The sequence below is a fragment of the Danio rerio genome, chromosome 3 (assembly GCF_049306965.1).
Source record: "Danio rerio strain Tuebingen ecotype United States chromosome 3, GRCz12tu, whole genome shotgun sequence".
Taxonomy (NCBI): Eukaryota; Metazoa; Chordata; class Actinopteri; order Cypriniformes; family Danionidae; genus Danio; species Danio rerio.
Genome location: NC_133178.1, coordinates 33,162,501 through 33,189,654, shown reverse-complemented (window position 1 = coordinate 33,189,654; position 27,154 = coordinate 33,162,501). Strand labels below are relative to the sequence as shown.

Sequence of the window (27,154 nt, the reverse complement as noted above, 5' to 3'; positions counted from 1 at the left end):
GAATCTCTTATCGGGTTTTACATTCTTTATAAATTATCTTGAAATTATTTTGTTTTCATTAGTTTTTTTGTTTAACCAGTGGTTTATCTTTTATGCTAAGTGTACAGGCAAAAAGTGTTTTTTACATTAGCTATGTTTGCATCCACCTATTTACACATTTTGTATATGCACATAAAAAAGTGATGAAAACGAAAGGATGCGCAAAAGTTTTGAAAATGCGGTTAAAAAACATATGCACATAACTAAGTAGGATAAAGTTTATATTCGAAAAGAAAACATGCGCAAAAAATGTGTGGAAACACATTTATCGATTTTAGTTAATCAGGAAGTGTCGATTTTGTTCTCTTTAACTCATTGAATGGAAACGCTGCCTTCTTCTTTTTTTAGGCTCCCTAAACAAAATTTGAATGAAAACTGTTTTTTTTATGCTTGTGGTGTGAAAAACCAAAAAATTAATCAAAAATCTAAAAAAAAATGTAAAAAGTTTTTTTCCCCCAGTCTTTCGTTGATAAATATTGTTTATAAAACCATCAATGCCAATAGTATATTATTGATATTTTTTTTTTTATTTGCACAGAGGTTTTTGAAAACCTTTATGTCTTGTCAAGTTTAATATCTACAGTCAAATTCAATCATTTTGTTTATGCCAATCAGTACTGAAGATTGCGCCTGGATCTTTTTATCCGATGCTTACTGGAAAAGTTTTTAATTATGGAAAATAATAATTCAGAGATGTTTCTTTCTTCGAAATCTTAAGTTACAGAAATGATAGTCTTTTGTTTTTCTACAGGTAGTCTCCAGAATTCTGTTTTCTGTTCTGTTTTCTTCTTCATTCTCGCAGGTCTGATTTAAGGAGGTTAATGTTTTGAACTTTCAGGATGTGTTTTTGGCATAGGCATTACATTCTTGTTGGATTGGTTGAAAACCGCAGACTAGAGGGCCGTTCAGATGGGTCTTACAAGGGCAAGTTCGTCATTCTGAGACACAGTGTAGCAGTTCTCTGAATTCATTAACCTTTTAAGAAGACATGTTTTATTTGCAGATTGCCACATTTCACCTGCAAGTTGCATGCAAAATGGTAGTCCTTCGTTGCAGTTATGGAGCATAGACTTTCTTGTCAATCAAGCCTATCGGGATGTCTTAACTTCATACATCTTAATTTTCACACGGGTTGGAAATGGAAACTATATGTCTATTGGCTCATGGAGCATTTAAGACTTGCTTAATGTATCGTAGTAGTTTGATCGTCAATCTGCAACATTCATGTTTGTGGTATTTAAAGTATTTGTGGCTTATTTATTTTGGCCAGCAGCCGCCCACTTAGGCAGGAAGAAACGCTTTGACATGTAAAGCTAGCCACAGTCTGTGGTATTTCAGGGTGGGTAAATCTGTGTAAAAAAAGTATCCCACAATAATAGATTGGCACAAATAAATATTATTCTGAATAAGCTCTCATGACAGTCTCCTTGAACTGTTGAAATGTGTTTAGACTTTGCAATCATTGTAAAAGTCATCATTCCAAAAGTAGCTACTATTGATTTTCAAAGCCAGATGCATTTTTATGATTTTGAAATAAATATTTTATGCTGGCCAAGGCTGCAGTTATTTAAACATACTTAATGCCCATGCAGTGATGATATTAATGACATTAAATGTTCATGTGTGTAATATTACAGGTTTAAGGAACTTTTGAATGCACACTGAATTCGCAGCATTTGTCTTTAGTGTCATATGATCATTTTTTAGATCATTTAGATTTAAGAATTTTTTACCATCTCCTTTTTATTTATTTTATTAATTTTGAAATGTTCATTAATGAGCAGAAAGTTTTAAACAGCGTTTACTTGTTTTTATTGTTTAAAGTCTTTACTGTCACATTTTATTGAAATACATTTTTTTAAATGGTCCCAAACGTTTGGTTCCTTAAACAAACCGTCATTAATTAGATCTTAATTTTCTTGGTTTAATAAACATTGTTTTAAATGAAGAATGCATTTTTGATGTTTAACAGAGCAAGGACATTTTCACAGTATGTCTGATAATATATTTTTTTTTCTGGAGAAAGCCTTATTTGTTTTATTTTGACTAGAACAAAAGCAGTTTTAAAGGTCAAAATTATTAGCCTCTTTAAGCTATTTTTTTCGATAGTCTACAGAACAAACCATCGTTATACAATAACATGCCTAATTACTGCCTATTTACTGCCTAGTTAACCTAATTAACCTAGTTAAACCTTTAAATTTCACTTTAAGCTGTATAGTATTGTCTCGAAAAATATCTAGTCAAATATTATTTACTGTCATTATAGCAAAGATAAAATAAATCAGTTATTAGAAATGAATCTTCTCTCCGTTAAACAGAAATTGGGAAAAAAAATAATAAACGGGGGCTAATAATTCAGGGGGGCTAATAAATATGATATAGAACCTATATGAATTGGAACATTTTAATGGATGTTAAAGAATGGATCTATTTTATTTATTAAATTTTTTATAAATAGGGGTTTTAACCTTTAATGGATAGAACAGTGTAGAGAATTGATAGAAAATCATGGGGACCAGAGAGAGGGGAGGGATCTGCAAAGGACTTCGAGTGGGGAATTGATCTTGGGTCGCCGTGAGCACCTTGGTGCTATATGTCAGCACACTTAACCACTAAGCTATTGTCGCTGACATAGAGTTTTATTTTTTAATGAGAAAAGCATCCTTGATAAATAAAATAATAGATTTTTGCTAAATATGTTGTGCATTAGGGCCGGGGATCTCGATAATTATTTTGCATATGAAACAATGACGATAAAAATTTCGATAAAAGTTGTTAATGCTTCCAGATTTAAGAGTACCCCAACAATGGCTGAAGCCACAATAATTAGAGTGTCCATTGAATGGCCTAACATATTTTCGGCTGATAAATTTTCGGTGGCCGAAAGTTGGATACATCTCTAATATCAACACGCGTTTAGAGTCCTATTGATGCACATTTTGCTATGTGATTGGCTTTTAGGGTGCTTTCACATCTGTAGTTCGCTTCATTTGGTCCGGACCAAAAGTAATAAATGATACATTGTTGCATCTTCTGCCGTCTTTGGGTCGTTTTCACACCACACTGCTGGCTTTGGTCCGAACCAGTTTAAACGAACCAAAATGCAGTCATCTGACAAAATCCACATCTCTCATTGGCCAGATGTTGTTGAACATATTTCCTTACCTGCTTATTGATTGGTCAGAATTCACGTGCGGGAAAATGCCAATGAACTCCCGCAGGTAAACAAAACCTTTTACTCTGGAGGGACGACTGCGCTGGCTGATTGTATCCCTGCTATAGACAAACTATACATTACGAAAATGACTCGTCACTTCAGGAGGAGACGTGAATTAATTTAGCTAAACTGCGACATGGTCATCTTGCGGAAATATTAACAACGATCCATCAGGTAAAGTTTTCCCCTCCCTCTCTCTCTCTGTTGGTAAAGCGCTGTCAACAAATATTTTTCCTCCATATCCCATAATGCACAGCGCATTGGCCTACGGCAGCTGAATTAGTCCAAAACGTGCAGTACTTTGTTTTGCGGTTCAGATCTGTTGGATCTGTCTGATCCGAAAATCAAATTCTCACCACAAACGAACCGCTCCAGGGTTCGTTTGAAAGCGTACCAAGACCACCTCTTCAAGCAGGTCTCGGTACGCTTATTTGGTCCGCTTTTGGTGCGCACTCGAGTACGATTGCTGCATTCTCACCTGCCCAAACGAACCGTACCAAAAGGGGAAATGAACTCTAGTGCGATTCAATCAAACTAAATAAGGCAGGTGTGAAAGCACCCTTAGATCAGCATATAGTAAAAAGTCCAGAACCTGTTTTTGTTCTTCGCATAAATGTTATCGCGATTCAATATTGTTTATCAGCCCAGCCCTATTGTATATTAATGTCAAGTATTATTGTACAGCCGTTTTGTGTACTTTATGCATCAGATGGTCAGAGAATATGTTGTAAACATTTCATTGCCACCTCTGTGGTCTCTTTCAGCTGTAAAAGGACAGTTTCAGTTTGGACCCCTCTTGCTTTCATTTAGTCTTCAAAAAGAAAATATGCTAAAATATCTTTTTTTCTGTGTGTGTGTGTGTGTGTGTGTGTGTGTGTGTGTTCCATAAAATGTCATAGATGTGAGTGTTTTTTGGTGACCTTTCCTTTTAACCTCTCACAGGTCCAGCATATAGTTGAAAGTTAAAAGTTAAAAGCCGCTGCTGATTACAGGGTTTCTTCTAATCTCGCTAAAATTCACTTGACAACTTTTTCTCCCTTGATGCATCACTAATAACCTCAAAACTGATCACTCTCAATTTAGCCCCCCCTTACATGAGTTTCCTCTTATGCTAAGTCCATTAGCGTGCTGAACTGTTGGATGTTTTGCATTTTATTGAGACAAATGTGCGATTGCTGAAAGACCAACGTGATTTGAGTATAATGACAGGGGTCTTTATGGAAGGCATTTGTGTGATCTATTAGGGCAATAAATTGTCAGCAGAGCTTGTGAAAGTGCTTTCATTAGTGACTTTGCAGGAAGATGAAAGTCATCAGACTGCTATGACAGCGAGTCAATCCGCCAAAAAGCTATTTTTAGCTGCCAGTTCCCCCGCCATGAACCCAACATATAAAAATCACCTTTTGCTGTTGTTCATTGGCTCTTAGAGTCTGGTAGGAAGGTTCCTTCAGATATATTAAAAAAGGTGCCTGCCTTACGTCTGGAACTCATAAAACAGGATTTCGCAGCGCACTGTGTAGTCGCCTGCAGAAATAAAATCAGACTCTAAAGGCTCTCCTGCCACGTCTTTTGTCTGTTATTTGTTGAGAGAGGCTGGGTGACTAAAGGAGATTTTCGTGTTATCCAGGGGTTTACTGGCATGTCACGTCTGTTCTTCTCAAATGGCTCGGAAGTTATGGGTTTCTAACGCGTGGTTGTGTCGGATGGAGGGGCTGCAGATTTCTTGCTCGGTAGGCTGCTGTTGCTATAGCCAGCAGGTTCCCCAGGGCTCTCGGCTCTCTTGTTTGTCTTGCGGGGCTGACATATTTTGGCTCTGTGCCCAGTGAGCGTCTTGCCCCTCTCCCTCCCCCCCACCATCTCCACCAGCGCATCTCCCTTGCTCTTCAGCTTGCTCCCTTCCTCCACCTACCGCTGTTTCCTACGCTATACGTCACACTGACTGAGACTTGGACCAAGTCATTTATAAATACAGATATATTTGTAAGACTATAGGAGTGAAGATTGTTATGTTGTGGGATGTGTATTGTAACATATTTATTCTTCCCTTGATCATCAAAGGTTATTCACACACTGGTTCATATGAAATGAGATGTTTAAGAAACTGGTGATATATTGTATTTAAGCTAATTGCCAATAACTAAGGCCAGACAGAATCTGCTGATGTTTTTTGCTATTTCTGCACAGAATATTATAAAAATCTGTGGGTTTATGTGGAATTATTGGGGGTATATTGTAACTAAAAACCTTAAATGTTAAACAAAAAGTAACATGTTTGTAAATTTTCTTTAATGTTTACAATGCAAATCCTATTAGTTGGTAAACAAAGCAAGCAACAAAGTAAACCATTATTCTTTAAATGACTTTAACCGTCATTATTTAAAACAGTCAAAATATGTTAAACCATTGGGTAGAGCAGGCAATTAAAGGGATAACAGATCATCACAAATATTTACACACACAACAAGTCAATATATGAATAATATTGACAACAATGCAACAGGTATACATTTATAACATTTATAAATTCCAAATATCATTTTAAAATGAATTGAAAACAAATTAATTTATTAAAATGAGAAAAACATTGAACTTTAAAAATTATTCACATAATGATCTTGATTTTGTTTTCAAGCAAATACATGCAAAATAAGAGACTTTCAGATATTAAACATATGAATGGTATGTATGTATGTATCAGTCGATATCAGCTGACCATCAGTATGGTAATAATGCATTGTGCATCCTTAGTTTAAAATAGCAATTAATGATTTCTCAACATGGCTTCCATCAAACTAGCTTTGGTGCATCTGGTTCACGTCAGATTTGTTTATCTCTGATTCATCCACACAGGCAGAGTTGACTGAAAACAGGTGGCATACTAGGAACAAAGTTCAAAGTCAGTGTTTTCATTCCTCAAAAAAGAGGGTTCCTCTGAATTTCCAGCACATCTTTTTTCCCCCTATGAATTTCTTGTTAACATTCTTTTCTAGTGTATGTTTATTTAGCACAGACATCCAGGCCAACTCTTAGATCACTGAACTTTGCTCACAGATGGGACCAGAACGTTTAACTTGGTTCCGTTTTGCTGAATGTTTGCAAGCCTATAGTTGAAATCAGTGATTGGACACTGTATCTTTTGCATTGTTTAGTCTAGTAGGGGAGAGCATGTCCTCTGTTCATGTGTTTTAGCTTTTGTTGCTCTGTCTCTGTTATTGGTGGGAAAGCAGACTTTGTTTTAGTCTGAAAAGCCACACTAGGTTGATTACACGAGTTTCCTTTCTTCATCGTCATGCATATGATATATAGTTTGTTTTTTTTAGTGTTCAAATTTTACTATTCAGTAAGGATGTCTTAAATGGATCAAAAAACTTTAGACATTTAAAATACATATTTCTACTTTAGAGTAAATTATGGTTCTTAAAACTTTCTACTTATCAAACAACTCTAGGAGCATAATTAAAGAAAAGTGCTTTAAAATTCATAATAATAAGTGTATTGCACATGATCAGTCATGTCACACTCAACTTATGACTGCTGAAAATTTAGCTTGAAAATTGTCAGACATACATTTAAATGTATTAAAATGAAATCATTTGCATTTTTTATGGCTGGACAAATTAATGCATTATTATTAGTATGTTAATCCATTAATGAATAAATGCTGACAATTATTTTATCTCATGTCAATGGGTAGAAGACACAATTGAGGCAATAACCTCTCAACTATTGAAATGGTTATCTGAGAACAGTGTGGTGGGAGGACAGGAACTGAGAACTATTGATGTGATAAACACCGAATTCACAACTTATACCTGTATCCTGCACTTGCTGCTATTGCACTGCTGGTTAGACCTAAACTGTATTTCGTTGCCTTGTACGTGTACATGTGTAATGACAATAAAGTTGAATCTAATCTGATCTTATTATCACTGAATTCAGCTGGCTTTCAGCATTTCAGCATTGATATCACAATGTGATCCTTCTCAATAGTCCCATCGCAGGATATGCAATGTTAAGTTTCTATTATAATTCATCATTTGCATGTGTTTTTTATGCCTGTGATTGTGTAATGACATTAAAGGCATTCAATTGTACCATTTGTTACTTTAACAAGAATTGAATTTACTGAATTATTTAGATTTTATCATTCAGTTACTGGAATTACGTTAGACTCTGTAAACGATAAAACAATTTTTCAACTGTATCTTTTCTTGATTGTATTTATAAATAGTTATCCATGAGAATACAACACATGCAAATACAGAACTGCACTGCAAATAACACAGACCATATCGAAAAATGTGTCGGAGGACCCCAAAAGTTTATAGATTGTTTAAATAGGTTATAGATTTTTTTTGTAGATACACTGCCACTGCAGAATCATCCCAATCGATCTAACATGATAACTTCTTTGCAAATAGAGATATTAAGATATCTGGTGAAATTGTATTCATATTGCAATTTATATCACAAAATAAAAAAAAATATTGTAATGCTAGATTTTTCCAATATTGTGCAGGTCTAATCCCTGGTAGTGGCAAAAAATTGGTTTTATATTTAATTAGGTTGCATGAATATTTTAGAGTAAAAATATGTTTTATCTGTTAAAGGGAATACTATAAAACACCTCAGTTGTTTAAAGTATCGTTGCACTTTTGTTCATACCAAAATGTTTAAAATAACAGTGAGCAATACACAACACTACTTTTTAATTCAGTGTTAAAATTTGCGTATAAGAATGCAAATAATCACAGAAATATTGCAATTTAATATTGATTTTTATTTAAAAAAAAAAATAAATAAATAAAATATCATTGCCCTTGTATTATTTCATAAATGCAGCCTTTGTGAATATAGAAGACTTCTTTTAAAAACACTACAAAACTGGTATTGTAGAAATCTGGTCTTGATTATCGTGTGTCATTTTAGTTATTTCTTGATAATTAATTTCCAGCCAGGTAGTATGGCTCAATAGATATTAATCAGTCATTAATGAACCAGTTATTTAATCAATTACATCTTATTTGAATGTAATAAAAATTGAAGCTTATATTGAATGAATGACTATGGGTTTTGGAGTTGCTCTGTCAACAGTATATATGTATGTTTGTTTAAACTTTAAAGGAACCAATGTAACTAACAGCTGATATTCTTTTCTCAGCCTCGGGACAAAACACATCACACAAGAGGAGAACCATTTGATGGAAGAAAAGAAAAAGAAAAAGCAAGAAGAAAAGAAAAAGAAGGAAGCTGCTCAGAAAAAGGTATACTTTTCTTTCCTTTGATCCATAAGCTTCCACATAAAATTGTTTGCTGGCGTCCACCGTATAAAAGCCGCTTAACAGACACCTTACTGAGTCTGTCATAAGCTTCCGAGACATCTTTACCAGTATAAACCGCAGGTACCAAGCTGGAGACAACCTGTTTAGTGTCTGCCTGTGGAGTGTTGTATGTCATTGTGAAGCTATCAAGTCAGTAAATTAGCTAAAAGTAATGTTTTGCCATGATTTTTGTTATTTATTTATTTTTTAAATCAGGCAATTGTGGTTTTGAATGCAGATTATTAGCAGGTCTTGACACTACATATAACTTAGAATATATTTGGAAAGATTCTGACTATGATAACCTTGGATAAAAATATCACAGTTTCACGGTATTGTAATTACTTCTCTATGAGATATATATATATATATATATATATATATATATATATATATATATATATATATATATATATATATATATATATATATATATATATATATATATATTATTTATTTATTTATTTATTTATTTATTTATTTATTTATTTTTTAATAGTCTGTGTAAAAAACAACAACTATTTCCCCCACTGAACACAATATATTGTATTATAAGAAACATTTAAAATATTTTGTGACTCTAGCTTTTGATGTGGAGGTTTCTTTTCTGCCGGAGATACTGTTCACCTAACAAACATAACAAAATAGTGGTAAAAAACTCATAAACCCCCCTAAAAAAACAAACTTGTATATACCGTTGGAATGGTATAACAGCAAATGTTGGCCTTTATAAAACCTTGACTTTTCCAAAGCGCGGTTGACCTTGAAAACGGTTATTGTCCCATGCATGCCTAAAAAATGTCTGGTTCTGTTCAGATGCATTCTGAGGTCTGAGATGTGAATTTTGCTTTCTTTCACATGAAACACTTGTTTTTAGAGGATGTAGAAAAAGCAGGCAATGATTGCAGTGTGTGAAGTACACTTGGCAAATGTATGCTTATTTTTAAAAGAAAATATGGATTAGCAGTGCAGTGCATAAGAGTGTGATGAACAGCTACTGTTTATTTGATATTTCATATTGACGGATGATGAGTAAGTAAAAAATGCTATTTCTTTTCTTCCAAAACATTCACTCTGAACCCAACTAATGGTATAAGTTTGAATCTATATTTGTACTTTTTCCCTTATAAATATTTATTATGTTTCTAGTGGAGTAATGGATCACAAATCTGATGGATCAGACCTTTTTTCGGATCAGCAATAAGGGGAGAAGATTAATTAATTTTAGAAATCAGGAAATAACCAGCTGAATAAATAAATGAATATATTCAGTTCTGTCAACAATGATCGTGCTGATAATGCTAAATGTATCGATTTAACATAATCTTGTACGACAACACATAATTTTTCGGGCCTTATTTTCAATTAATGATTTAATAACAGATTTGAAGAATTAACAAGCACACAGTATGCAAATCATGACCATTAATACTATTTGTTACATAGGTGTTTGTATTAAGATCCTGAACTTTTAGTGATTAATTGTGCATCTTTACATGGAATGTGTTAATGCAGGCTAAACGAGTAGTGACAGAAAACACTTTTGATAACTTAAGAAAAAATTTAAATCACCATAACTTCTTCCGTCATCATTATTAGGCTATATTTTATAGCAAAGCCAAGATGTCTACAAGAAATAAATCTACAAGTTTAAAAAAAGATATTAATCCATGGCCTGCAAGTCACTTGCATGCCAAATAGGGTTGCATAGTTTACCAGTACTATGGTAGTATTGGGATACTATGGCTCCAAAATACTGGCGATGCCACTGTAGTTTGTAAACGGTAGTATCTTCGTTAATGGGTTATCTACAATAGATAATGTTGCATGTGGAAAAGTTATAATTATTATTATAACCTTTATTTTACCAGGACACATTGAGGTTAAAAATCTCTTTTACAAGAGCATCCTGGCCAAGATAGGACAGTACACAAGTCACATGAGTCCAACAGACAACAAACAAAAAACAATTTAGTTAACATGAATCACACTGACAAACTATTCAAAACATCTACAAACCTGTGTTTCAACTTCTCAATCTTTAATAGTCTTTTTAAAAGCATGTAGAGAAATTAAGTCTTTGAACTGCAACTGTGTTTTGCAGATTGTTCCAAGTCACTAAAATGTTCACATAATTGTGCAACAATCAACCATTTTATTTTAATAGTCTGTAAAACCCTTTAAGTTTGCAAAACTGTGTCGAATTTTCACCTTTTATGTTAGCCTATTGCTTCAGTTCAAAAGCACATTTGAATCGGTTCATTTCTGTTCCTGTTAATATGATTTAGTACAACAACCGCAACAATCTCTTTAAAAGAACCACTCAACAAAGTTAAATTTTGAATTACTTTGGATTGTTACCTGATAAAACAAAATAAAGGAAATAGCCAAAATAGCAAAAGGAAACATTGAAACATTGAATTTTTGACCACTTCATATAGCCTAATTTTGTTGGAAAAATGTAAAAAGGTTGTAGAAATTTTATTTGGTATAATTTGTATCTTTATTTTAATGTATTTTTATTGGTCATGTATACATTTTAGTTGCAAGTGAGATGCAAATAATACTGTTTGGCCTTAAGGAAATTATTAATTATATTCAAGTATGCCTATATTATAACAAAATATAGTATTTCTGACAATTGTCTTTATAATTTGAGCTAGGAATTACAGTATCGCAATACTACTTGGTATCGTCGTGATACTTCAGCTGGTATAGCATCTAAAGATTAATTATTGGTATCGCAACAACACTATGCTAAACAGTGTAACATGGTCTGAATGCGATCCGTTACACCTCTTATGTTTTTAGTTTGTTATTTTTGAATTCATAGAATAGGCTTAGATGGTATGATAGTTGTCTTCACATTTTATGAATATTTCCTGCAAAAATTGAAATTTAACTAAACCATCCCCAAATCAAGTTACATAAAATTAATTTCTTCATATACAAAAAGGCTTTCCCTGTGCATTTTAATTGTGCTCATATAAACACCCCAAAGAAATTTCGTCCCCACCAAAATCAAATCTTCACCCTTGGTTCCATCTGTGTTAAATTTTACGCTTTTGACCATAGGTGTTGTGCTCTTGGAATTGAGTGTTTAATAAAGAGAGTGTTACTTTAATCTTATCACATTTTAAGTAGTTCTTTAAGTAATCTAAACAGTTTTCCTTAATTTAATGATCTGAAAACACACTTTATGAAAGTACAAGAGCACTGCTACTATTTGGTTTCACAGCATCTCTGTGTGGAATAATTTTGAACATGAAGCAGATATGTATTATAATAATCTAATATATTCAGAGATATGCTGTCCACAAGTGGTTTTTGTTGTTCCAGTTTGGTTGTCGTTGACGTTATAAAGCATTTATACGCATAACGTGAAATTGTTCACCTCTGAATTTACTTTTTCTTTTTTCTTTACAGGCTGCTGAACAGAAAACCAAAGGTCAGTTATGATTCTCTGTGCATCTTTAAGGCATGAAGCTTTACCTTTTAAGTGAAAATGTTCCACATCTTAAACGTCACTTAAGTTGCTTCTTTATCATGTGAGAGTACCAAAAAAGAGATGAAAAGTCCGACTTAATACAAGTATTATATCATTTGATATAATTGCAGTTTCATGTTCGAATGCAGTGCATTTGATCAGATGCTGATGAGTTATTTATGTGGGCAAATTGAATGACTGGTACAAGACAGCACAACAGAGACAAACTGACCCCGTGTGGAAATTGCTGAAGGATTATTCAAATATTTGTGCTTTCAAACATTTGAATGCTATTGAGAAGTTGTAACTGGCCTCAGGATTACTTGTTTAATGAATTATTTGCAAATAAGGCATTTAGTATGAAACACTACATATAATTTGTTCACTCTTTAGTCTTTATTTATTATGGAAATTTGTTAAGACTCTGAAATTCAATTTGTTGTTTCTTCAATGATGGATACTTTTGGCCTTTAGTCCTTTTGTTTAGTTTTTTGCGATAGATCGATTTGTCTGCTAATAGGGTTAATATGATTGTGTTGTTTGTTCAAACTTCTTATTTAAAGTGAGCTGAAATAACAGCTTGTGGTTCTTGTTTTTTTTTTTTTTGGTAAAACTAAATTTTTTTTGTTCAATCCACTTCAATTTGTTGTTAACTTAGGCCAAGTTTACACTAATACGTTTTAGTTTTGAAACGGCGTTTTAGAAGGAAAACACTCCGTGTCCACATTGGCGTTTCACCCAGCGTTTCTGAACAGCTCTCCGTCCACATTATACCATCTGAGCTCCAGGCAGTCATCAGGTGCTCTGCAGGCACCTCCCCAGAAGAGAGCAGCGCAGGTCGGACAGTCCACCAAAGATCTTCTGATGGATTTCATCACTATAGTTGTTAAATGTGATATTTAATTCATTTTGTCTATTTCTAATGACTCTTTGGTCTTTTAAATCTATTACATTTTCTCAGATAACACGTTTTGGCTAAGCACAAAGATAAGTTAATATATTAATTATGTATAAAAACTGATATTCAGCAAAAGAGAGGGTATGGTTCATATTTTTCACTGAAAATGAAAAGGAAGCAGTTATGTTATAGGCTCTGTTTTGTTATAAAAATGCGTAAAAGATGACGGTCATATAAATATGTAGTAATATATAAATACACAATGCCTTAACATTTTTAGTGTCTGTTAAGTTAATAACAAAATAAAAATAGGCAGTTTCTTGTGTTAGTTACAATGTTAGTTCCTTCATGTTTTAATTATATTGTAAAGATAGTGAAACAATGCAGACAGGGTGATATGAATGATGTTATAAAGTAGCTACACTGTTCCCTTTAAAGATTTACCTGACGTGCCCTCTGGAGTTTGTTTTCAATATCAAACTTGCGAAGTCTGAACTTAAAGATAGGATGCAAGACTGAACTATGTGTAGGCTACTTAATATTGAGAAAAAAGCCCTAATCTGATAGGTGAATGTCTGCACTTACGCCTTCCTTTTCAGATGTCTCAGTTTTCCCCCATCCACACTAACACGGAGCAGCAGTGTTTTAAAATGAAAACGGCCTCTTCAGCATTTTCAAAAAGCTCAGTTTTCGGTGCTTGTAAGCTTTGGGGTAGTGTGGACAGAAGGCGTAACTGTAGCAAAACATATGCGTTTTAAAACAAAAATGTATTAGCAGGGTTCAACGCTAAGGATTTTTTCTACTGGCCCAATTGGACCAGTGGTTCCGATTTTTACTTGCCCTGTCAAAATTTTTACTGGCCCCACCAAAAAAAAAAAAAAAAGTGAATAGCTATTTCTTAGCCACAAATTAAAAAAAGGTGTCAATTTTTGTAAATCTAGAATTTAAATATTTAAAAGATGTTAATTAATGTATAATGAGCAAAATTCAAAGTGTTTTGAAACAAAAGATGGCTGACCTGCCAAACTGATGGCAAACTGAACAAAACATCACTTCATTTTTTTAGTCGTGGTGTACACTCGTCAATGTCAGCTTCCAAGACGTTAGAAATAAATGTTTTCCTTTAGGATCATCTTTTAATGTTGTCGCCATGTTGCTGTCTCTTCGCTGTACTGGTTGATATGAAAAAAAATAACGTGCTCACAAGATCCAATCAGATAAGGGGAACCGAGAAGATAGCGTTTGAGGGCTTGAAAACACAAACTGTTTCTCGATTCTAAGACCGTATTTGCACACAAATGACAAATAGTCACAGGTAAATTGAACTTTAGTGACAAGGCAACAGTGCCCCGATCGGGCCAGTAACAATCCTGTCTACTGTCCCAAGCATCTCACATGCTTTCCCTGGGCCATCGCGCAGTCCTTATTGTTGAGCCCTGATAAGTATAAACGGTGCCTTAATCGATTTGTGTTGGGACAACAAGAATGAATTGTGTGGAACACTGTATCTTTTACAGTGTACATCAAGATAATTCCGTCTTAGTAACATTGCTTTTAAAACTCAAGGTATGCAGTATTTAAATGAATTATTTGACCTAAATTAGAGACTTTAAAATGAGAGATTACTTCTTGTTTTTGCATATTTCATATAATTTTACTCCATTTTATGTTTGTAAATATAATATCATATGGTTTGTTTTATTTTTGCACTTTCTTCAGTATAAATTAAAGTTAAATAGTTAAACTATAGTAAAATAAAATGTGTAATATCCACATGGAAAAAGATAGAGAGGTTATATTTTTAAATATATGTTTTTATTTGTTTTTTGTTAACAAATAAAACAGTTATCATTTTAAATGTTAATTTATTAAGCAAATTTTGTAGACAATCATGCTTTAAAAAAGTACAAATATTATACTATATATATATATATATATATATATATATATATATATATATATATATATATATATATATATATATATATATATATATATATATATATATTTTTTATTTTTTTATTTATTTATTTTTTTTTTTAGTTCAAAACAATTAAATTGGCACATGAATGCTGTTTGCAGGGTAGCCAGTACTTTGGAGACGCATTAACAAGCATTACCATTTTACTAAACGTTCCCTACTATACTCTTCAGTTCTTTCAAAGGCAGTCTGACCAGTAATAGATCTTGGCTAAATCAGTGTTCCGGAGTAGATTTAGACTCTATATAAATAACAGGAAGGTACAGTAGAGGAAGGAAGGTGTGCAGCACTGACGTGTTTGTTTCGGGACTCCTCACATATAGGACAGCTCGCGGCACCTTCATTGAGAGAGGTCTGAGATGAGGCAGTAAATTTTAGCTGTCAGAAAGGGCTTTTTCAGGGCTGTTGTGGGGCAGATGGGAGAGGGGCTTATGTCATGCGAGGGGATAGACAGTCATAAATCTCATTAGAGCATCTGCTAATGCTGGAACTCTCAAACATCAGAATTAACGCAGGAGGAAATGCTAGTTTAACGCTCACTGGGACCTTCCATTGCAAAATGCTCCAGAGAATTGAGTCGTCTCTGTCCTTTTCTCACACTTTCATCCCCCGAATCTTTGTATCACTGCATGAGTCAATGCTGAGGATCTCTCTTTCTTTAATCCGAGTGCACTAGAGGCATTCGCCGAGTTCTGCTAATTAGATCTAATCTGCTTTTGCTTTGTTTCACATCTTTCTTTATCCCCTCTTGGGCCACGCTAAGGACACACATTATCTGCTGCTGATAAGGATATGTCTGTTCCTTCTGTCTGTTAGATCGTCTTGAATTTGGCTGACCGACTTCTGGGTGGCTCGATATGTGGATTAGATTTCTTCTGCCTAAAGAAGAGTGAGATGGACCGCTTGTTTATAGAAAAGGATTTGTCGGTGGTGATAGTGTAGCAGAATCCTCCTGGATCGATATTGACCTTTTTATGCCTTCTGAATCCTTAACCCAAGATAGAGTCTGTGTTTGTCACACCTTTTTCATAGTGACAAATGTGCAACACACAAATAAATGCAGCGATGATAAAGCCACATATGATTAATCAGTGAAATTGCAGTCTTGATTTAAATACCCATGTGATCTTAATTCTGAATGGCCATGATTGGCTTATTACACATTGGATGATCACATTAGTAAAAACAGTGTTTGGCCAAGGAAGAAAGCTGTGTTGCTGTGAAACAGCTTCGGTCTTTTGTCTTTTTAACCAGAATTATTATTTCTGTATTATAAATACTATAGATTGTCACCGATCAGTTGATATCAATGGCTCTGCACTAGCAATCAAAGCAACTTGATGCTTCAAATGCAAGCGGCAACATCCTGCTCTCCCTCGTGAAGCATATACAGAAGTAACTGAAACTTCAATTCATCAAAATTCCACTAGTCCTGTCTCCATAATCGAGCAGATTTCTATTGACCCCACTGTTAAAATGGCCAACTTTACAGCAAAAAAAAAAAAAAAAAAACATGGTGCAAAAAATGATTTTGGTGTATATAGCTAATATTATCCTTCATGACAACTGTGTAATTATTTTTTTATATATAATGCAATCGATTTGTTTATATTAAGTTATAATAAGTCTGCATAATTAAGGGCGTGGCCCCTTGAGTGACAGCTAGATATGTCACCTTAACTGATTCCGGCTGATTAACCACTAAACTCGGCATATACATCGTATTTTTTTTTTTGTTTTATGTGGCTTTACAGAGTCCATTGCCTTTTGGAATTATTTCCTTCAATTATCAGGTGATATTGCATGCTGTGTGCAATTAATTGTGTTCATAAACCATTCAAGTAGCCTCTTTGGCCTTTTTGGCGCGTTGATGCCTGAACAAGCTTTATTTGCGCTCTTCAGAAACCTATAGGTGACGTCACGAATACTACATCCATATCTTTTACAGTCTATGTTGAAATGAAGGTGCTTGCAACTTTATTGTTATTCCTGTAGATGGCTACAAGCCACCATGAACAATCTATTTGTCAAGTCATTTGTTTAAGGTACTCTTCAAAAATGCTGATTCATCCTTTTTTTATATATAAAAATTTTCTTTTATTATTAATAAATAAATATTATTAATTATTACAAATTATTAGACATTATTAATTGTTAAAATCATGTGATAAAAATCCTTCAACTGTGGGCAGGCTTCAAATCATTTCCAGTGTAATTTAGATTTTGTAGATGCAGAGTTTTTGGTAAGGATTTCCATTTGTAAGAGCAAGTAAGTTCTCAGCAGAATATATGTCTTTAAAACGTTTTCTAAAAAGTTGAGACTTTTAAGGAACCTTCACTAAAATATTAAAGTTACACAGAATGAAAAGAAGTAATTGACCTCACTTATTGCCAACTAGTTGACCATTCTGACCACAAACATTCACTTCAAATTACTCGCTGGCTGTGCCTCTCTGCTGTAAAAAGTGTAGTTAGGTTCTCTTGAGTGTTGGATGAACATTTTATATTCAGCATGATGTCAACATAAGAGCGTGTGTATAATTGAGAGAGGTGAAGGTGAGCTGTGAGGCGTGAAGCTCTGGAGAGACTCCTGGAGGAAGCAGTATGGTTGAGGACTGAGAGACTTTTTTTTTTTTTTTTCAAGAGAGGCCCAGGAGGCCCCACACAGGGGCACACACACACACAGAACCCGGAGAAATTCACATGGAAGTGCTTTCGCCAAACCGACAGTGTTTTTGTGGAATGAGAATGAGGAAAAAGAGTTTGATGGAAAGCCGCAGTAGGTGTCTGTGTCACTAAAGGCAGGGAGCGACCGTGTGAAAGAAAGAGTGGAAACCTGCTTGAGTTTCCTGTCAGCTCAAGTCTCTTGGTTTTGGCCACAGAGAACCTCAAAACATTTCCAAAAAAACTACCATCCCCCTCTCACCTCTGCATTTTTCTGTCCGTTTCTTTCTCTTTCACTTTCTAGCTTATTTTCTTTAACAATACTTTGCTCATTTATAAACTCATATACAGAAAATCTGACGGACTGATCAGACTTGCTTCTTATTGTAATTTGCTAAATGGGATTTCTCAATTGTTTCTGCTATTGTTTCAGTCCAGCTTTTTTGTTCTGACTAACCTACTCAGTTTAAACTTGTGATTTAGATTCACTTACCATAGTGTCAAGCGATGACAGCACATCTATAGCCAATTAACTGTGTATTTCTTATACCAAGACTTTTCTTATTACATTGCAGGGAGTTTTTTTTTTTGTTTTTTTTCAATCATTGTATTTTTCTTTCTTTCTTGAGTGTTTTGTATTTAGTTTTAATTTTTAGTGAAGAATGAAGCTGGGTGTCTGAATAAGCATAAATATTGTTCTGGATATGCATATAAGTATTTGCTATCTAGCCACATAATAGGGCTGTGCGATTCACGGAAAATATCAAATTGCAATTTATAATTTATTGATTTGTTTGTTTATTTATTTATTTTTTATTTTTTTGAAAGAGAATTTGGGATTTCATTTTGTAGTCGAGCTTTAGCTCAATAATCTGTATGGTAGCTTCTTACTGTTAAAATGCAGTGAGTGAAAAAAAAGAAACTGAAAAGATATTAACTTACACTAACATTTATTCAAATTTGTTTTAAATATTCAGAAATGAAGCACTCCTTTTTCACTAGAGCAAACAGTAAACACATAAAATGACCTTTCTCTAAACAAGTTGCACTCAAATTAGGGAGATAGTGTAGCTTATTATACAAACAAAAAATAATTATAAAAATACAGAACACTCAGAAAACTAACATGGCTGAAACAACTCTGAAATTGTACTTTGCTACTAGATTGAGTGTCACTGACTATACTTTCAGTTGACTTTTTAAAAAGACACTTACCACTCAAATTTGCCTACTCAATTGTCTATAAGACTATTACGAATAGACGGCGTTTATTTGCTCTGGGCTGGGGAAATTAAGTAATACAAACATATTTCATCTTGAAGCCCCTTGCGATTAGCTAATCTCAACATTTCAAATCGCGATTACGATTCAATTTCCATTCGATTACCAAACGTATGGAATCACCACTTTTGGAAGCTGTTCATTCAAAGATTTGAATGTTTAGGAAAATAAGCACAAACCACAAAATCAATTTTCATTCAACAATCCAACCTCTTCTGACTGAATGAAACTCTTAAAAAAAAAAAACTGTAGTTAATTACAACTGTTACAGATCAAAAAGAGGGAAAAATATGAAAAATCTGAGATTAAAATTATATGAATTATTTGTAATCGCTTTGCACTTTGCAGTTCTAACTGATGACTCCATACTTTTTGCCAGGGGTTGGTACTTTGTGCAAAACGGCCTTCAAGCAGCACGTTTCTACTTTACATCAGTTAACCATTTAAATAGTTTCAAGCTAATAAATTCTTTACATTTAAACTTGCTTCTGCAGATGGTGTTACATGGTGAGGATATGTTACCCTGTAAAATGTTCACTCAGTTCTATGGCTCTGTTTATTTACATAAGAGCTTGTGCAGTCACGGAATTCAAATGCAATACTGCACAATCACATTCAGCAAGATTTCATTAGCTTATCTTGCATATTGGTAGCAGCTGATACACGCACATTATGGGACTACACAATATCATATTTTATATAAACTGTGCTTTTTACAAAAGCAGGATTTACAAAGAAATACTTTATTAGAAAGAAGATTTGATAAAAGGTACAATCTTTGAGTGAAGTAGTTATAGCGCTCATTCTCAAGCTGTGGCTTTGTTAGTGTGCAGGCTTTGAGGGCTCAAGCCTCTGATGTATTGTCAAAACCCCCTGATCTTTTGGAATATGTTGCACTTAAAAACAGGTTGTATAACATTTATTTTGTTATCCAAGTGCTTAAATTACCACGTCCATCACATGCATTCCACTTAACGCAGCTTATGTGTCGGGTATTTACATAGTCAGCTGTTCAACAGTACCTGTTTCTACCAGCAAGGGGGAGTGGGACTGTTGTCACACGGCAAATTTTTAAAAAGTCTCGCCACTGCACTGTCGTTATTCATTCATTATTTTGAGAAGCTTAAGCTGATGAGATAATAATACAGGTTCTTTTTTGAAACTGAATAGTTCTAACTACTGATGAAGCTTAATATTTGTTTTCACAGTATAAAAGGTGTTTTGGTGACATTTGGTGAATAGATTTGATGAATTCTTTAGGCCTAAAGCCTGGTTTATACTTCTGCGTCAAGTGACTGGCGCAGGCAACGCGCGCAGCTGTGCATTTATACTTCTGCGTGCTGTCTCTGTTGGTCTGCATTAACACTTCCGAAACGCTAGTTGGCAGTGAGGTGTAAATGTTCCTCTGTGTCACTTCTGTTTTGCTTTTCCTGAACACTTCCTGGTTGTACAAGTGGCTCAAACTCGCTCATTTTGAGGCAGGAACCGGCGGACGTGCAACAACTTTAACTATAACACAAAACAAAACTTTCCATCAGGAGCTCCTTCACGGGACTCCACACTTGTAAACAATCGCTCCATTGGGCTCGCGTCCAGCTCGCGCCATTTGCTCGGCTCTCGGTCCCGCCCAGACTCATCAGCGCTACCAAGCCGACCAATCACAGAGCTTGCGCTACGTGTCGTTGCGACGTATAATTACAATTTTTGAGAGGTGCACGTCAGTGACGCCGACGGCCACAGCGAAGGGCTATGCGTCAGCGCCGTAGCATACGTCGGTGTTTGACGCAGAAGTATAAATCAGCCTTAAGCCCCTTATCCCTTTCGACCCTAGCAACCCACCTGTTCCCATGCATAATCTAATTGTCTAAATTGTTCTGTTTTTTAATTGAAATTTTACAATCAACTATTATTTAGTTCTTTATTTTATTTACAATATCTCTATCACAGGCAAAGACAGCACTATTTACGCATGTTTGTGTTTGTTGTCTTCTGTCACTCGTAGCACATGCCTTCAATGAAACCAAAGTGAAACTTCTATGGGATATCAAACATATTTTTTCTATTGTTGTCAATAAAAATCAATACTGTTTTATGGGCAAGGTATAGTTCACAAGAGTGATTTCTAGATCCTGTTCAGCTTCTACAATTTTTGATCAGTATTTGTAAAAATGTAGTTTTGTGTACTGTTACTAGTTTTAATTGCTGCATGGGCTAGGGTTTACATTGTTCATGTCTTCAAATTTTTAAGATTTTGTTAAAGTCAAACAAGCAAGAAAACAACACATCCTGAATCACAAGTGTATATTTTCTCTGAATTTAACATTAGACATATTTTCCTCTAATTAAACATCAAAGGTGCATGATCAGAAGTTGAACTAAATCTAGAGAGATTTAAAGCGGCAGACAGCATAACAACAGCCTGTGCTTATACCAAACAGAATGTTATGGTCCATTTGTATGGACACTAATATAGTTATTTTTCTCAGTGTGAATGGGCCTTTATTCTGCTGGATATGGCAGTTGGGGGTAGTTCGAGAAGGGTCCATTACCCAGCAGGCCTACATCAGGCTGAACGGCTCACACGAGTTGTTTGTCAGTTAACACCTGCTCTACTTTAAGGACTTGCTCATTACAGCACCTTCCGATGCCATATTTGCCAAGTTAGGGCATCGTTAATTACTGCTAATGACTCAGTCTGTCTGTTCGTCCTTGAGTTTCTCAGTTCGTAAGAGGAGTTTGATCCCCTGAGACCTTGGCATCCGCTGTAAGAGCAGAGCACAGGCTGCTGCTCCACAAGTCTTTACCCAGACAGCTCATCTGAGAGGGCAGCCGCTGCCCACTGTGTGCATGCAGGGCAGCAGCCAGAGGGATGACTCATGGCCTAGTGGAGCATGCTTATTGAATGCTTTTTCCCCCGTCTTTTTAGAAATTCACTGTGTAGTTACTAAAAACATTGCTTGGCGATTAACGTAGAGCCTATAAATAAAGTAGTGCTTCCCATTAACAGGGTTCTACAGCTAAAACAATGTTGTGGATTTGCATAATTGAAACTGGTCGTTTAAATTGTAAAAGTTAAATATGACTTAAATATAAGAGTATGCTCTCAAAACGTGACTCACAATCAAAGAATTTGATGTAACTATTATATGTTTATTTTGGTTGGTAACATAATTATTAATTTCCCATCTCTGAGAGCAATTCAAAAACAATTTTTTATGTGCATTTTGTCAGTAAAGCTGGTTCTAGTCAACCTCCAGCATATTGAAGTCAGTTTAATCAGACGATTATGGCATTAAGGTAATTGTTCTGTGATTATGACAGCAGTTATTGTGGTTTCTCAATGAACTAGTATAGTGATACTAAACTCCTGAATTAAGTCCCTCTGTGAGATGATTCCACAGTTGTGTAATTGTTGGTCACAATGAATTAATAAAAGCAGTTAATTTAGGCAGTTCAGTTTATAAAGAAACGCTATGGGGATTATCTGGGAGATTTTACTATAGATCACATCATGGTTCCCTGACAAGGTGTGCATGACAATTGCAGTTTTGATAATTGTGATTCATTGTGAATGATTGCCCAGTCTTAGGTATAATATTTTTTGGCAGCTCATGCAAGATTTTGTTGCTAATTAGAGATTTATAATTGTGAGTTGTCATGCAATTTTTGAGATTTCAGTATTCCCTCATTTAAATGGATCCCACAGAGCAATTTTGTGTTTAAAATTGTTTAATAGACATCTTAAAAAACAAAGCTTTGGGCTGTCAGTGAAAATCTAATAGACGTCCTAAAATAGCCTAACGCTAGACTAGTCATTATAGACACAGATTAGACAGACTCATTTAGTCATTCATTCCTGTCTATTTTATGACTAGTCTAGTTTTGGGTTATTCGTAGGTGACTTTCTAGTTTCATTGTTTTAGTTAAGACATTCAAAACACGTCTGTGTTTAGACATATATTAGACGTCCAACAGACTTATTTAAGGCACATTAAAGGTGAATGGTCGCTTTTAAAGAACCTTGCAGAGAAATAGGACCATTTAGTTAATTCGATATCTACTTACTCAAATCATTTTCGCTTTTCTAATGTATGCCTTGGAACACACAATACACTTGTTTATTTTTTAGTTTGTCTAATGGAAAGTCAATATGATAAAGTGTTGTTTCTGGCTTCCATTGACTGTCATTGTATAGCCGAAAACAATTGAACTATATATATTTTTTATAAGAAGAAAGGAAGTCCTACAGATTGAAGGTAAATGATAATGACTGAAGAATTTTTGGGTGATTTATTGGTTTTTAAAATGCTTGTTCCTAAACATAAACACTTTGAATCATCTGTGTCTTGTATAGGGGTGCTGCTTTATATTTTAGCATCATCTCAGAATAGATTGTTGTAAAAAGATTGTTTCTCTTAATTCTAATGATGGAACACACAGATAATAACAGATGATTAAGCATTTACTCAACTGGTTAATTACGGCAACACTATGTTAGATATAGTAAATTGCAGCCTAATCTTGAGGCTTTACTTGTCCTCAAAGTCAGTAATAGCACAGTAGCTTTATGGGGAATTTTACCTAGGATTTCACTGTTGATTCTGTATGGAATTATAACTAGCCCTTTACCACTAAACCCACAAATATAAAGTTTTATTAGATGTAAATCTAAAAGCAACTGTAATTGTCCTTTTAAACATCTTTGTCTTCCTAAGAGACACGTGCGATTGTGTAAATGCTTTCTTAAGCATTCAAATCATGAAAACCCCTCTGTGTGCCAAGCAAGTCCTGTGTGTTGTGCCAACTATTGTCATCATCAAAATGTCTTTTTTGTAACAGCGGGCACAGTTTGAATTTCATTAAAAAACTCCTTAATGTAAATGCGGTGCAAGAGAGTCTGTGTTTTTCTGAGGAGCAGCAGGTTGTTAAAAGAAGCACTGTTGATTTGCATAGGGAATCGAGGACTGTGGCTCAATTGCTTGTCTGCTTTTTCACAGGTGACAATTTTTTACAGCATTCCACAAATTGTGATGCAAATCCTTCGTCAATACGCGGATGCCTTCTTGTTTTCTTTTCTTTGAGCCTTTGTTGTATGCATTATTGTGAGTATAAATGCATGATTTACTGTACCTGATAGCATCATTTAAAAGCAAAACTATTTAATTTATCAAAATGCAGTTCTCATACAAGGCATTAAAATATCTCTGCTTCAAACATTGTGAATATACAGTAAAATCTGTATCTCAAACACTCATAATAGTATCACTATTATAGTAATATTAAAATGATGATTTACTTATCTGAGCCATTTCAGCCCAGACAAAACCTGCAATATTAACTATAATATTTATATATATATATATATATATATATATATATATATATATATATATATATATATATATATATATATATATATATATATATATTTTTTTTTTTTTTTTTTTTTTTTTGTAGCACCTCAATGTTTAAATAATCGTGGACTTTTATATTGAAATCACTGAGGACTAAGCCAAAGGGAAATAAATGAATGAATGTCTGTCCTTTATTGTTGCCATCTGCTCATTTAATAAGATGAGGGAGATAAAAATGCATTTACATCCATCAACATATTTCAATATAATCACCATAAAGTAAACAATGTCACAAGCAGTACATCATAACTACATATCATGAGTAATTGTTTGGCATGCAGGATTCATTCATTAAACTATAGTCATTGACTTTTAACTGCACTGTTTTAAACAGGACCCAGTGATTCCTACAGGTTTGAAATATTCTTGCGGTGACAGCCGGATTGAAACACATCTTTTACTCATGACACATGGTTATACACATGCGATAAAAAAAGTGCTTTTTTTTAACAATATTTGTATTTATTATAGACTGTTTCTTTTCAATGTGGTAAAGTTTTATCTATTTATTTATTTTTAAAATAAAAGACAGTTGAAATAAAAAAAAGAAATCCACTATTTGTTTTACTTTTATTCTATTCAGCAGCCATGTGCACCCACTGGCAGGTAAAATCTGTTGATGACATTTTGTACAGTGTTGCCAAAGCATGTTAGATATGTATAAAATACATAACGTAACAGCATCATGAAATTAAAAAAATATATACAGCAAATAAGAAATAAATGACAAAGAATAAAAACATCTATGAAATAAAAATCTCTAAAAAGTATAATAACTACAAGAATAAAAAGTGTTGATTATTTAAATAAGGCAAATGAATTAACTATTTAGATGTCATTTTGTCTATTTGAGGTCATTTAGATTAAAGAATTAATTATAAAATGTTTCTCTTGGTCTTGCGACTATGCACGCACTGTCAGCTGCGGATCCAAGCTAAAGTAAATCAGGCTTTAACTAAAAATGTAATGCAAAAACACAAACAATTAACAACCACTTAGAAAGCGAAACCAAAAGCCAAATCCTGAACATTTTAGGAGATTTAGAAAATCCGGACAGGCCCAAAATGGTGCTTTTCTGTGGGTGTCAGAGATTGTCTGTGGGAATGGTGGTAGTTCTTGTGCACACACACGAAAAGTAGGAAAAGTGTAGGACGAAAGGGGATTTTCCCCTAGTTAATTGATTATGTATGTTTGGCTATTGGGCGGATACAAAAAGGGATAAAAATAAAATACAAATGTCATCAAATATACTTGGGTGGCGTTTAATATACCCGGACGGCTTGCTAAAGCCTATGTGTGGGAAGCACTGCTGACCCATTTTTCTATAGTCGCTCCAATCCTAGCTTTTTGAATTTTAATTAACACATTATTGGAAGCATTTAAAATAAAATGAAAGGATGAAGAAAGTTATAGAAGTTTGAGATTGCGGTAAAGAAAATGTACTGTATAAATATTTTATTTAGTAAATATATGATATATTTTAAATAGTCAAACTGCCGTCATATCAAAGCCAAGTGACTAACAAAGTTCAACAAACTTTATTAAATAAAAACACGGTATCACACTTTCAACAGAATCACATATTTTAATAAATTACATGTAAATAAATTAGATTAAATAAAATGAAATTAATTACCTTAGAGTCAAATGAACTGTAATGGGCTAAATAAAACAAGGTGATGAGATGCAAGATGGCTCACTCTGCAATAAGCAAGAGTTTCTTCACAAAGTCAGCTTTTAAATAAATCAAAGTCAGGTTGCATTCTACAGTGTAGATACCTTATGTTACCTACTTACCATCTTTTCATATATATTCATTGTCACGAATCCAATTGAAATCCAGTGTTTTAGACCAATGAGATTTTACTTTGGAAATGGCTACCCAATATTTGATACACAAACTTGTCTTGTCACATACAGGTCAACCAGGAGGAGAACATTTTCTCGTGTTGCTGTTGTTTTTTCCTGTTGTGCCTGCTTGGGACACGGTGTAAAACATGCTGCTGTTGTTGAATTTCTCATATGGGCGAAAGAGGCTTTGGTGGTTTTCTAATTCAGAGTTTGTGTGTGTGTTTGTTTGTATGTGTGTTTGAACCATTGGAGCCTGGTGTGTGTGTGTGTGTGTGTGGAGAGACAGAGACGTTTTCTGACTGGGTCAGTATTTATAGCCTCCCTCAGGCAGTGCAGCCTACCGCCATCTTGTCTTTTGCCAGCCGTTTGTGTATTTATTCACACTAGCTCAATCTCTCTTAAAAGGACGCTTCTGAACACGCTGTTCTTGAATGTGTGTTTTCAAGTGTGGTCAATCCCTTTCAATGTAAACCCCCAGCACAGCAGTAATATTAGGATGAAGAATGAAATGAATTTCCCAGAATGGTTTATAATTGAAATATAATTGTCTTCATAACGCTCCAGTATGAATGTCAAGCCGTTTGGTGAAGGGTAACATTTCAGGTGAACCCAATTCTGGTTCCTGCTCATTCCTGTGATCTTAAAGGTCTGGGCTTGGACTGATTCCAGCCTCGGGTGTCAGGCGTGATGGGTTACTGCGGAGTTCCTCTGTGTTTAGCTGTTAGTGGCGCTTTATCCCAGATTAGAGGCTTGTGCAAATTGCTTTGGTTTAAGAAGTGGCCTCAGTCCAGAGATAGCAGATTCCCAAGTGGAATTTAATGCCCCTTTGTTATGACGCAATGTTGAGAAAGTGACTTTAAGATAAAGCTAATTTAAAGAGTTTAAAGTAGGATATACATTCTCATAATGTACTAGCTACACTGTACAACTGCTAACTGCTTTTTCATTTAAGTAACTTCAAAATATATTTTAATAAATATTAGATATATAATAAAGCA

At 34.3% G+C, this 27,154-nt stretch overlaps 1 protein-coding gene across 8 annotated transcripts in view; it reads left to right on the top strand.

The window, feature by feature from the left end:
- tnrc6c1 (trinucleotide repeat containing adaptor 6C1) overlaps positions 1-27,154 on the top strand; it is a 77,157-nt gene that overhangs the window by 2,415 nt on the left and 47,588 nt on the right. For all 8 annotated transcript variants that reach the window (XM_073944712.1, XM_073944711.1, XM_073944709.1 and 5 more), the window contains exons 2-3: positions 8,421-8,523; positions 12,007-12,028. In XM_073944712.1, the coding sequence (XP_073800813.1) occupies positions 8,461-8,523; positions 12,007-12,028 (85 nt within the window). In that variant the 5' untranslated portion in view covers positions 8,421-8,460. The remainder of the gene's footprint in view (positions 1-8,420; positions 8,524-12,006; positions 12,029-27,154) is intronic.